The sequence below is a fragment of the Vitis vinifera genome, chromosome 3 (genome assembly GCF_030704535.1).
Source record: "Vitis vinifera cultivar Pinot Noir 40024 chromosome 3, ASM3070453v1".
Classification (NCBI taxonomy): Eukaryota; Viridiplantae; Streptophyta; class Magnoliopsida; order Vitales; family Vitaceae; genus Vitis; species Vitis vinifera.
Genome location: NC_081807.1, coordinates 9,519,629 through 9,533,249, shown reverse-complemented (window position 1 = coordinate 9,533,249; position 13,621 = coordinate 9,519,629). Strand labels below are relative to the sequence as shown.

Here is a 13,621-nt window from a genome sequence, read left to right as displayed (position 1 = left end):
AATTTTAGATACTAACCCCTTATTTTCATACTTCAAAACCTTGTCATAAACCAAACAATTCTTATTACACAGATAAATAGTGGAATGGACCAGGAAAGTCGAGCAGCAATTCCGCAAGCAGTCTCTTTCAGCTCTGCTGGATTCCACTAGGCCATGTCTGATTCTTCACAGGGTTTAGTATAGCTTCAACCTCTGACAGAGTTTCCTCATCCTTCCCAAAAATTGCAAGTTCTGTAGCAGCTGCAACATTCTCTTCAACCTGAAAAAAGGCTTAAATGTTATTAACATGCATTGACGCATGAAGTAGGAAAGTGTGATATAATATCTATACATCTATAGATTTGAGCACATACACCCTGATGATTTTCTAGCATCTGCCATTAACTGGGAAAGAACATGAAATGTAAAATAGTAATGCTATTATTCAACCAGGTAGGTAGTTGGTCCTTTGATTATGTATCAGATTTTTAATCGATAATAAGGCAAGCAGCAAACTCAGACCCTTTATATGGGCACGTAATGTTCTTTTGTAAAGAGTATGTTTGCCTTAACCATTATAGGCAATCCTTACTTCCTAGGCAGTAACAAGGAGAGATTTCCAAACCCAGTCAAATCATGCCCGAGAATAGACTCTGTAGGGAGGGCATCTTGCTCCCATGCCATTCCCAGGAGCATACACAAGTGTTAAACTGCTAGATAAGAAAATTTTATGCTGCATAAACCAAGATCACATATGAATGTTAAGAAGAGAATAAGATAAAAGTGGAACCACTAGCTTTCCACTAGGGGAAGGGGTCTGGGGTTCTACTCTTGTGAAAATGGGAGGTGAGAGGCACTACCCCTTGTACCCAAAGAAAGACAAAATATCATCATCCACGACTGACATTCTTGTAAGTAAATTAATAGAATGTTGATGAGCAATCATCATCACTCCAAAAAAACATGGCTGACAGATTTGATTATATTGAAAATATCTTGGACTAGGAAAGAACACACCAAAATGTGAATATTAATTGCAAAATCTATTGTAGGAAAGCATGGTGAATTACATAAAACCAGCAAGACAAAGTTAACCAACAGAAATACATAAAACCAGCAACATTTTCCTTGCTTCCCTATTAACATCTATTTTTAACTAGAAACTCTTTTAACAAAACCACTAAATGCATTTCAAAACCTCTTGTTGGGCCTAAAAAGGAGAATTTTGCTTCCCAAAAGCCAATCCAAATGTGGCCCTGAAGGAGCTATTGACTTACATGATATGTTATTCTCAACAACGATTTGCACCAAAACATTGTTTTCAAAGATGCACTTTACACCATCAAGGATGCAGTTTACACCAAATATAAGGTTAACAACCACAGGTTTATTTATGAACCTGTATTCTGTGAAATATATTTTTGGAAATTGCTCGTTTTTCAATTGTTTTTTTCCTTCATTTTATTTTTTAATAAATGAAAAGATCTCTTACATTAATACCTTTGCACTTTGAGGCTTATACTACAGCCAAGGATATCACAGTACCCTACAGAAGGAAATCACACCTTCTATGTGTTGATGCGAATAAGACTTTGGTCCTCATGAAAAACTTGAGGACAGAATCACCACAAGAGAAAATAGCATCCAAAAGGATAATAAGATTTTTCTTTTTTTTTTTGTATTCTAAATGATGTGGAAACCTAGCAGCACTGTTTTGAAAGAGATAGAATGGATATGATGTAAATCCTTCAGATAGATGTAGCATTGTTCCCTCACTATTGTCTCATCTCTCTGAGTATTATCTTCATGAGCTAACAACCCACAGTAAAAAAAATCCAATAGTGATCAGCAGTGAATCATCAGAGAAAACAGTGATGGAAGCAGAATGCATGACACAAGGTGGATTAAACCTAATGGGAAAAATCATGTGATGGCAAGTAATAGCTCAGAAAGAAAATATCAGTCACCATCACCATATATTGTTTATTCAACTATCAAAGAATAAGTTTTCTCCATTGTTTTATGCATTCAAAAGTTTCAAGACGATCTTTGTAACAAATAATTTTTTTTAATAGTTGATTCCAAAATTGCAAAAGAGATTTTAGAAAAGGATGTTAAAAACTTGATTTCAAAACAAATTTTTGCTAGGTGATAGGCTATTTTATCTGTTTTCAATTTTGAAATTGAATTTATAAAAGCATCTTCTAATTTTTTACTAGACTTTCTTATAAGAGAATTTTTATCAGGAAAACGACGAGTTCCTCAAGACTGCTTTCAAAACCACCTTCTCCTGCAAATTTGTCACCAAAAGAAATAGTATTGACTGCCGACTCCTATTCTGAACAAAGTCGAAGACCTCAAAACCCTCCTCTTCAAATAGGTTTGAAAATTTTTCTATGTATTTTCAATACTTAAATTCATCATTAACTCCTTCCCCTCCAATCAATTCTTCTTCTAGACTTTCCACACCAATCAATACTTTTGCTTCCTCTTATGCCTAAACACTCAAAACCCATCCTCTTCAAAACAAAGTGTAACAAAAGAACACATTTTGATGGTTCGGACTTCCCCTTTACAAGACTCTGAGATGAATAATGGACAACAACCCATTCAATAAAATCCTCCCACAAGGATTCAATTTCTTTCCAAAGTCTTTAGATAAGATGAGAATTTTATGAATATGTCCTAGTTGATACAAAACCTATTGAAATCAAGCACACGTTAGATGAAAAGAATGATTCTAGAACTGTTTTTTCAAAATGCAAAATTTTAAAGATTTTATCTTTGAAGGACAAGAATCAAAATCTTGACTCAAAAAAGCTTTTCTTTGTACTTTAAACTAGAATCCTATAGTTATTATGATTATTTGGATGCATTGTATAATACTTTTTATTTTCGAAATAAGGACCATTCATGGTGCATTCATTTTCACAAAGAATTTCAAAAGACTTCTTTCCCAAATTGATTTCAAGAATGGTGGCTTTATTTTGAAGTTACTCATGATATTCTCCCTCCAATGATCAAACAAGCCTTTGAATTTTTTAGAACAAATATCAAGGCTCCTCCTTAGCAACCAAGACCAATGTCATACATGGCTTAGTTCCATTAGCAACCAAGACCAATGTCATACATGGCTTAGTTCCATGAGCAACCAAGAACGATGTTATACATGGCTCAGTTCACAATCCTATGGATAAAATATTGGGATTTTTTGTTTCATAAAAAAATAGCTCTACCTTTTCCTCATTTGGCAAGAAGGTATAGAGTTAAATAGTGGACTGACTTTACTAGAATTGACCATGTGCAGTAACGGAGTTCAAAAATGGTTCACTTTGAAGAAAAGATTGTCCCAACCTCCTTATTTACAAACTCAGAAACCTGGAAATTTTCTTGCTCATTTTATTTCACCTTCTCGAACTCCACTAATTCTCAGTAAGAAGGAATACAAAAAATATCATCAAAAGATTATGTCAGAAATAGGAAGTGATTCAAATGAATCCATAGAAGAACTCATTTCTGGATTCAACTTCAGAAAATGAAAATGATTGTTATGGCATTTTGTCATATTACAAAAGACAAGCAAGAGACACAAATGACTCAACACTTTAGAAAAAGAGATCTCTCAAGATTTCATCAAGACATCATTTTTCATATGAAAAGACTCTCCACCAACTCACATGACATCTACAGTAGAATGATTCTCCTTCATCCAAGACTTTTGATCCAAAAGACTTTCAAAAGTCAGACTTCATGGAGATCACGACTCTTTTCGGACTTGAGAGCATTTTAATTCCATGGTATTCAAACTACTTCAATCCCACGTATTTGTTACTCTTTTAATTCAGTCTCAACTCATCTATAAAACGACTCTCGTTTGAACTTCAAGAAGAGAGTCAAAGTTGGAGTTCAAAGGAGAGAGAGAGAGTTAGAGCCAGAGATAAAAATATTTGTGTTCTTTCTTTGTAATATCCTTTTTCCTTTTAGACTTAATATCTTTTTCAACCCTATATCCCTTTCTTCTTCATAGACTTGTATCCTAAATTGTATTCTCATCAAGCAACTCTATATCAAGACTTTGTAAGTGAATGAAAATTGGGACTTTTCAAAATTTTAATTGTTCATTTATTGTTTAAAGTACTGTTTAACCATTTATGTCACTGTTTATTTTTATTGCTAATTTTCACTATTCATTTTACTATTTATTATTTCTTACTACTATTAAGACCGTTTACTTTTTATTTTACTATTTTGTTTTAAATTCTGTCAATTTTTCTGTCTCTCCCTCGTGTCTTTGCCTTTTTACTCATCTTGAGTTCATTTTGAATTCTAGCATTGATTTTTAACAAAGAACATAAAGATAAAGCTTCTTGATTCATGTAATTTATGATTTCTCCATATGTTAGAGATTCATAAGGTATTACACTATCAAATCTTTCTTTGATTCTTATTTTTACTGCTTGCAAATACTCTAGGGAGTTCGTCTATAAATCTCTCTCTCCGATAAGGTTGATTACCATTTATCCTATTGAATACCTTAGTAAGAAAGATGTCTTTATACCATCTAAAGTCTTCCATGTTTTTGCATCTTAAAGTAGAGAGTATTTCAAAAGTTCTTTCTTGAACATTAAAGGTTCTCCTAGGAAATGTTTTATTATTGCATAAATTAAAGTATTAATCGTGTCTTGTGCCTGGTCTCCTTGTTTTATCACAATTAATATGCAAATTCTTTTGTCTTAGGCTAGTATATTATCCCACTAGCCCTTTAGTTGTCTGGTAAAACCAACTACTAAATGATGCGTCATTGATGATCTTAATTTTTCTTTGCTCTGTAGGCTGCCGCAACCATTATCATTTCTTGAATAATATTAAAACTTTGATGTTCACTTATTTTGTCCATATCCATTCATATATTGCTTCACCGTCATACCTAGGTTGATATTGTTGTCCTCTTTCTTTATATTGTATGTCTAAGAGAGTTGGTTTAAGGTAATAATTTCTTGTTTTAGGTTTTGGTTGGTAGTTATGCATTTTAATATGTTGTAAATTTTCATTTGTTTTAAATATCTTTTCTAATTCTTCTATTGAAATTTTAGAAGAATCATCTATTATGTTTATAATCTTCGTACCTGAGGTAGAGAGATTAGATATGAATAACTGATGTAGTCTTTTTCATCAATTCATTAATTAGAGGATTTAAAGGTGGTTCTTTAAGTTTTATTATTTGTTAATCCAGTATTTTTATGGGTTTAAAGATCGGTCTTTTTCTAGATTTCTATCTAGTATATGTTTTGGGGTTATCTAAGTAGTAGTTTGTATAACTTCATCTTTGTCTAATTTATCTTCTATTCTTTCCATTTGAGTGGAAATAGTTTTCAGAATTTGGTTTTGTATAATTTCCTTGTTGTGGAATCCTTTAATATCAGTTAGTTTTGCAAATCGTTTTTCGTCTTCCTTTTTGTTTATGGTCTTAAAGGGTGAAGTGTTAAGTTGTGTGGAGCCTAATTTTTGTTTAAAGGATATTTTAGGTATTTTACATATATATTAGTTTGCCCTAATTTTCTCATTATATAAGTGATTATTAGGATGACCCTTTTTAGGGTGAGGGTGTGTAAAAACAAAGGAGTGGTATTAGACCTAAGATCACCTTGTTTGTATTTTTCTTTCTGATCCTGAGGAAATTTTGTAGTGGTAAGGTGGATGTAGCTCTCACATTGAGAGTGAACCATTATAAATCTTGTGTGTGTTCTGTTTATTTTCTGTTTGTGAATTATTGATCTTGAAAATAAGGAGATTCCCCTAATATAAAGCTATTATTTTTGTACTATGAACTTGAATTTTTATTTCTTCTAAGGGAGGATGTGTTGATGCTAGGGTTTGTTTATTTGTGGCTGTCCAAATCTGTGTTGTCCTATTTTGAACATTTAATTCTTTTCTGCAAAGGGGTAGTCTATCTCATTATTAAATGCATACATTTCAAACCATGAAAACATGGCAATGTTTACTTGGTTCTTTTCCATGCAACCATAGTATTTTTCTCTAAACAAGTCTTTAGTTTTTTGTGTATATGTTGAGAAAAACCATGGTCATTTGAGTTTATTTTTCTCTAATAAGAATTCAGACCTACTATAATCTTTGTCTATTGAGAATTCTTTATTTGTTGTAAATAGTTGTCTTGATTCTTATGTATCATCTTGAACCTAAGATTGGGTTGGGAAAAGTCTTATAGATTCATTTTCTCGGTATAATGGTATTGGAATATTTGGTTGGAGGTTTACTCCTTGAAGTTCTTGATTCTTGTGTTTAGCAGGGGTATAACTAAAAGAAGCTGTAGATGAGGGGGGAGGGGGGGTGTTGTCTAGATTAGTCTTGACTTCTATTTATTGAAGGGGAGAATTCTGTGGTTACTGATCCTTCTCTATCTTCAATATAATAGACAAGTTACGTGTTTCCAATCTTTTCAGGAATTTTCAAGTTTTTAAAATCCCATTTTGATGAAGTCATCAACTAATCCCAAGGTAACCTCTTAGGGACCATAATTGATGCATGCTCATCATTTGTTTGGAATATCAAAGTCTCTCCTTTAGGAGATGGTATCAAGCATCTAGGATTCAAAGATATTTTCATGGCTAAGTAATATATCATATAAGTAAATATTTTGATCTAGAGTCCATGTCATATCCTTTTGTTTGTATGTTAAGAGTCAAAGCTTTATAGATGGATTCATCATATCTATACAGCTTAATTCTAAATTAGGATAACAGTTGAAGTAAACTGGTCCATGTGCCATGTTCGATTTCAACAATCATAAAATAGAGTCTCTAATATTATTATGTTTGGCATCTCTTAAACAAATACATATGGCTTTGTTTAATCCTAGTCTGGGTAGTGGTTTAACAGCCACTTGAACAAGTCTTATAATAAGTAATTTATATTTAGTCTTTAAAGGTTGAATGTCTTTTGAATTTAAAAGTTGAATAGTCTGTTGTTGTTCTCCTATACTGAGTGTTTTTTGCAATCTTGATTGAATAATCAGTCATAAATTCAAATTAACCTTTTTCATACGTAGTCTTTATGTCTTGAGTAGGAATTACCTAATTTTCTAAATAATTTTCCATTTTTCTATTGAAAAATACACCCGATTGTCCAGTTTGGAGCACGATGCTTCTAATTTATTAAGATTTTTATCTAATCTAGACATACTATTAGTACTATTACTGCACGAAAGCCTTCTTAATAAATTATTTACTTTTTTGAAGTTTTATCAAAACATTAGATCAACTAGATTTAAAGCCTAGTGGGACCACCTTTTTTTCACCAAATATGGGCTAACCAACATTATTCTTTAAATTTAATCTTTCTAACAATTTAACTCAACCTGAACCTATCATTTTGGCTAACGTGACACTAACTTAGATAACATGGCTCTAATACCATTTCCAGCGGAATAGGTCAAAGTCATGGGGAAGAGATAGAAGGACTGGTAGAATTTAAGATCAAACAATAAAATAAAAGGTAAACAATCTTAACAGTAGTAAACAAGAAACAATAATGAATAGTAACATAAACAATTAAACAGTAAATAAATGGTGAAAATTTTGAAAAGTCTAGATTTTCATTCACTTTCAAAGTCTTAATACAAAGTCATTTGATGAGAGAATGTAAGTTTGAGAGGGTACAAGTCCATGAAGAAGAAAGGGGCATAGGGTCTAAAAAAGTTTGGAAGGAAAAGGGATATTACAAAGAAAGAACACAAATATTTTTATCTAATGATCTATCTCTCTCTTTCTCTCTCTAATGATGAGAGAGTATAAGTTTGAGAGGATACAAGTCTATGAAGAAGAAAGAAGAAAGGGGCATAGGGTCTGAAAAAGTTTGAAAGGAAAAGGGATACTATAAAGAAAGAACACAAATATTTTTATCTAATGATCTATTTCTCTTTCTCTCTCTAACTTTAACTTTAACTCTAACTCTAACTCTAACTCTCTTTTTGAAGTTTGAACAAAAGTCCTTTTACAGATGAGCTAAGCCGAAATTAAAAGAGTCTTAAATATGTGGGGTCAAAGTAGTCCAAATTTAAGATGCTCTTAAGTCCGAAAAGAGCTATGATATCCATGAAGTCCGACTTTTGAAAAGTCTTTTGGATCTAAAGTCTTAGATAGAGGAGAATCATTCTATTATAGATGTGATGTGAATTAGTGAAGAGTCGTTTCTTATGAAGAGTGAAGTGTTATCAGTTTTCTTTTTGTCTGCTTCATTTTTCTAAAGCGTTAAGTCATCTATCATGATGTTGAGCCCTTTATGTCTCTTGCTTGTCTTTTGTAATTATGACAAAATGTCATAACAGTCATCTCCATTTTCTGGAGAGTGAATCTAGAAATCAATTCTTCTATGGATTCGTCTGAATCACTTCCCATTTACAAAAGAATCTTTTGAAGATATTTTGTATTCCTTCTTATTAAGAATTGGTGGAAGAAGGTGAAATAAAATGAGTAGGACAATTTTTGGGGATTTTAGTCTATGATTGAGGAGGTTGGGACAATCTTTTCTTCAAAGTGAACCAATCTTGAACTCCATTACTACATGCATGGTTAATTCTGGTAAAGCCAGTCCACCCTTTAACTTTGAACCTTCTTGCTAGAAGAGGAGGAAAGAGTGGAGCTATTTTTTGGTGAAAAGAAAATTCTCAATATCTTATACATGGGATTGTGAAATGTATGACATCAGTCTTAACTACTGATAAGGAGCCTTGATATTTATTTTAAAAACTTAAAGACTTGTTTGATCACTGGAGGGAGAATTTCACAATTAGCTCCAAAATAAAGCCACCATTCTTGAAACCAATTTGGAAAAGAAATCTTTTGAAATTCTTTGTGAAAATGAAAGAACCATGAATGGTCCTTATTTCAAAAACAAAAAGTATTATACCACACATGACGCATCCAAATAATCATAATAATTATAGGATTCTGGTTTAAAGTTTGAAGAAAACCTATTTGGAGTTAAAAGATTTTGATTCCAGTCTTTTAGAGATAAAATCTTTAAAATTTTGCATTTTGAAAAAATAATTCTGGAATTGTTTTTTCATCAAGTGTGTGCTTGATTTCAACAAGTTTTGTATCAACTAGAACATATTCATAACATTCTCTAGTCTTGACTTTGGAAAGAAATTGAATCCTTGTGGAAGGATTTTATTCATAATGGGTTATCATCCATTATTCATCAGAGAGACTTCTAAAGGAGAAGTCTGAATCATCAAAATCTATTCTTTTGTTACATTTTGTTCTAAAGAGGTTGAGGTTTTAAGTGTTTAGGCATAAGAGGAAGCAAGAGTATTGATTGGTGTGGAAAGTTTGGAAGAAGAATTGACTAGAGAGGAAGGAGTTAATGATGAATTTAAGTTTGGAAAATAGGTAGAAAAAATTTGAAACCTATTTGAAGAGGAGGGTTTTGAGGTCTTGGACTTTGTTTAGAATAGGAGTTGAGAGTCATTCCTATTTCTTTTGGTGACAATTTTGTAAGAGAAGGAGGTTTTGAAAGAAGTCTTGGGGAAATCTTTTTCCTAGTAGAAATTCTCTTATAAGAAAGCCTGATAAAAAAATTAGAAGATCTTTTTATAAATTCAATTTGAAATTTGAAAACAAATAAAATGGCTTGTCATGTAATAAAAAATTGTTTGAAACTAAGTTTTAACATCCATTTTCTAAAATCTCTTTTGCACTTTTACAATCACCTCTTAAAAGAAATTCTTTGTTGTAGAGATCATCTTAAAACTTTTGAATGCATAAAACAATAGACAAAACTTCTTTTTTGCCAGTCGAATAATTTATTTATTTATTATTATTATTATTATTATTACTATAAGAGCAGGACAAGTATAGACAACTATTATTATTATCATTAGTATAAGGATTAAAGAAATGCAATCATATGAGCAAGGCATGTATCAAACAATTATTATTATTATTATTATTATTATTATTATTATTATTATTATTATTATTACTACTACTACTAGTATTACTACTACTTCAAATGCATCATACAAATAAATTTTGGAAGGATACTGTTTTGGATGATGTATATCCATCCTTCACTATCTGGACACAAATTTCAGGAAGCTAAACTATATGGTGTTAATATTATAAATGAGGCAATAATTTTTTGTATCCCCTCTTCTTTTTTGTTCTTGCCTTTAGGCACCTCTTGTATACTCCCTGTATGCTTTGAGTTGGACTTTAGGCGCCCTTTTCTCTTTTTATATATAAAATTTTCTGTGCATTTACCTATCACAATAAATGAGGCAATTAGGACAAATGATGAAACCAAACCTGTTTAATAGAGTTCATGCCAACCAGCACAGAGGAAATATCTTTATTTGACAAGCTGAACTGCATGGCTAACTTTGAAATATTCTTCCCCTTCTCTTTACAATGAGCAGCAGCAGCTTGGCATGCAGACTGTGCATAAGATTGGACAAATGAAAGAGATTAAAAACTGTTACATATCCCAATCAAAAGAAAACTAAAAAGTTAGAGCATCTTTATGAAAATCTAAAAGTAGATGTGTTATGCTGATAATGATGAGCTGCATCTTAGTTAAAGAAACTGAACATAGAGACAATTCCCTTCCAATGTTTGCAGTTTGTAAATCATGTAGGACATCGAGTTCCTAAGAATTTGCAAAATGTGTCTCAACCACAGGAAGCATCTTTTGTTCAGATATGCTCTTTACCCAACATCCATATCTTGGTAAGTGATCTGCATTAGGCAAACCTCATAACAGGATCAGGATCATACCATACCTATGTCTGACCTAGCTGAACTTGAACAATATCTATCATCAACAACATCCTCATAGATATGAGAACCTAAATAAGCACCATCCTCAAGTACAAAATTTTACAGAACCTATGAGTTAGTTCAGATCCTCATTAAAGCCATGTGGGGTTGCTCAAGTACCAACATGTATTATTAACATGTTGAAAATCATCCCTCATGTCCATTCTCTATTACAGAGAGGGAACTCAAATAATTGAACCACATGCACATATATATTAACCATTTCTCCTTACAAAACTTTTGTCAATTTATGGAAGCAACTTTCACTTTGTCAAGTTCAAACTAGACTAACAGAAGACAATTTAAACTTATAAAGCAGTAAACCAATCTTGCAAATACTATGCTTTGAATTATGTGCTGATGGTAAGGAAGCATAGGAAAACAAAATGCCAGAGATTATTTAAGAGGTAAAAAGGAACACCTTAAGTTCAGGAGAAGCAGGGTGCCATTCTGGAGGGCCCCTCTCTGTAAGGAGTCCCATCGCAAGTGGAGAAGCACTGATCACACCAACTCCCTTGCTCTTCAAGTAAGGCAATAAATCCTCCAGTGTTGTATCATTGATACTATAGTGACAATATGACAGAATCACATCGACTGAGCCAGGTGGCACTCTATCAAGCACATAAGTAAAAATTTCCAGGGGAAGTCCAGTGATACCAATGAATCGGATCTTCCCTGCTTCCTTGAGTTTCTGAAGGGCAGGAATCGTCTCATTCACAACCTGTTTAAAAAACAGATCAAAGCAAGCCAAGCTTCACCCTTCATTTTGAAACAGCAAATACAAATGGACTAGGCTCACAACTCAATTCAACATGTAACTGCAGGAAAAGTTAGCTTCATATATAATTTGTTTCAGCCACCCAATTTCAAAATTCTTTTCTGAAAACATGCTAAAGTGTTTTCTACCATGCTATGCATATATATATGTACATTAGATGCTAAAATCATCAAATCAATCTGAATTTCAACAGATGTAGCCTACTAAAAGGACCATGGTCCTTTACTGATGCTTTTGTTCATGCTGACATGATGTGTTTTTGTTGGAAACCGAATAATCCGTACAGGAGGAACTGTAAGTTGATTCCCACAATAAAACTAAAGAATCTGTAGTTAAACTCTGATATTCTGATGTTACCAAAAAAAAAAAAAAAAACAACACAAAACAAAACAAAAAAATAGATACAAATTCAAAAGAAAAATGAGGAACATTCCACTAAGCACCTGATCAAGAGACCCAAATTCGATATCATGGCATTGCAGTATATCAACATAATCAAGCTGCAACCTTGCTAGACTCTCATCAATGCTCCTAGTTATTCTCTCAGCACTGAAATCAAAGCCCTCAGCATACCGGCCACACTTTGTTGAGACAATGTACTCATTTCTTGGCATTCCTACTGCTTTAAGGCACTTCCCAAGGACTTTCTCAGACAATGTTCCTCCATAATACCTAATGACAAGTGTAAGAACACGATCAAAACCTTAAGAAGTTGAAATCATCAGAACAAATCAGAGAACCATCTTTTTCCCCCGATTTAACCCATAAGCAATAAAATTAGCAAACAAACACAAAATTAAGAAGAAAAACAGGTGATCGCTCAGAATACTCAAATACGGTATCCTCGTATTGATCCCAAGAAACTAAGGTTAGGAGAATTTATTTTCATACCAAAAATGTTTTGGTTTGGTTTGATTTTGATTTTGATTTTTTCTATTTTTGGAAAGGGACAATATTTCTCGTGGCGCTACCGAACAGGTCCTAAAATTCTGATTTTCTTGGTCTCGAAAGTCAAAAGCTCACCTCCACTGATCCAAGCAATTTGCATTAAGTTCGGGTGAGTGGAGACTTAGGCATTCTCCAGTCCCAAACAACGGAAAAAAACTAAAATAAAAACATTCTAATTCTCTCCCTTCCCTACAATTCATCAGCAACCAAACACATTTTCCCAGTCACCCTACACTAAGAACTCCAACCTTCAGAAAAACATCATATTTCTCCTTCTCCTTTCCCTTCCTCATTCCCATTCCTAAATTTCCCGGAAACCAAACAGAGCTTGAGACTAAAAATTTACTCACGGAGAGGTGTCGAAAAAGTTGATGCCAAGCCGAAAGGCCTCGCGAACAGAGGCGATGGCGTCATCCTCAGAAACAAGACCGAAGACGTTGCCGAGAGGAGAGGCTCCGAAGCCGACGCAACTGAGCATGAGGCCGGTGGTGCCGAGATCACGGAGCTCCAGCTTCGTCATTGGTGATGGTAGCAGGATTTGAGAAGGAAGGTGTGCTTGGCTGATAAGAAAGTGGGCAAGAAAATGTCCGCCTTTTCCAGGGAGAAAAAAAGAATAATCGACAGGACTGTGATGGACGAGGGCACGTGTCATCGTGGGATTGGATTTTATTCAGCGGTCCCGTTTGGGAAGATAGGATGGGAAAGGACACATGCTCCATCAGCCTTGACGTGGCTAGAAAAGGAGGAGACAAGAATTTATTAACAGTAGTAGGTAGTGTCGTGACTGAAACTGGCAAAGAATTCATCTACAGTGAATAATTAATATGTTCATAATTGGTGGGAATCAACGGTCACGTGGAGGGTGGATGTCAGCTCACGATTGTCGTTTGCTTCCATGGAGCCAAAGGAGGAAACTTCACCAAAGATGAAAGTGACAAAAGAAGAGTTTGTGAGAAAATATTACATCTATCTACATACCCAAAATATTTACCAAATTAATTCTTTCCAATCACACAAGTATTCATGTCTTCTTCTTTTTTTTTTTCCTAATTATGGTTTACACTAATGCTTAAAATAA

General features: G+C 33.4%; 1 protein-coding gene across 1 annotated transcript; it reads right to left on the bottom strand.

The window, feature by feature from the left end:
* Nucleotides 1-86: 86 nt before the first annotated feature.
* Nucleotides 87-13,100, bottom strand: GDH (L-galactose dehydrogenase). The gene is given in 5 exon segments (NM_001281013.1): nt 87-259; nt 10,308-10,436; nt 11,239-11,538; nt 12,039-12,267; nt 12,894-13,100. Coding segments are annotated over 5 exon segments (960 nt in total). The 5' UTR covers nt 13,064-13,100; the 3' UTR covers nt 87-127.
* Nucleotides 13,101-13,621: the final 521 nt, after the last annotated feature.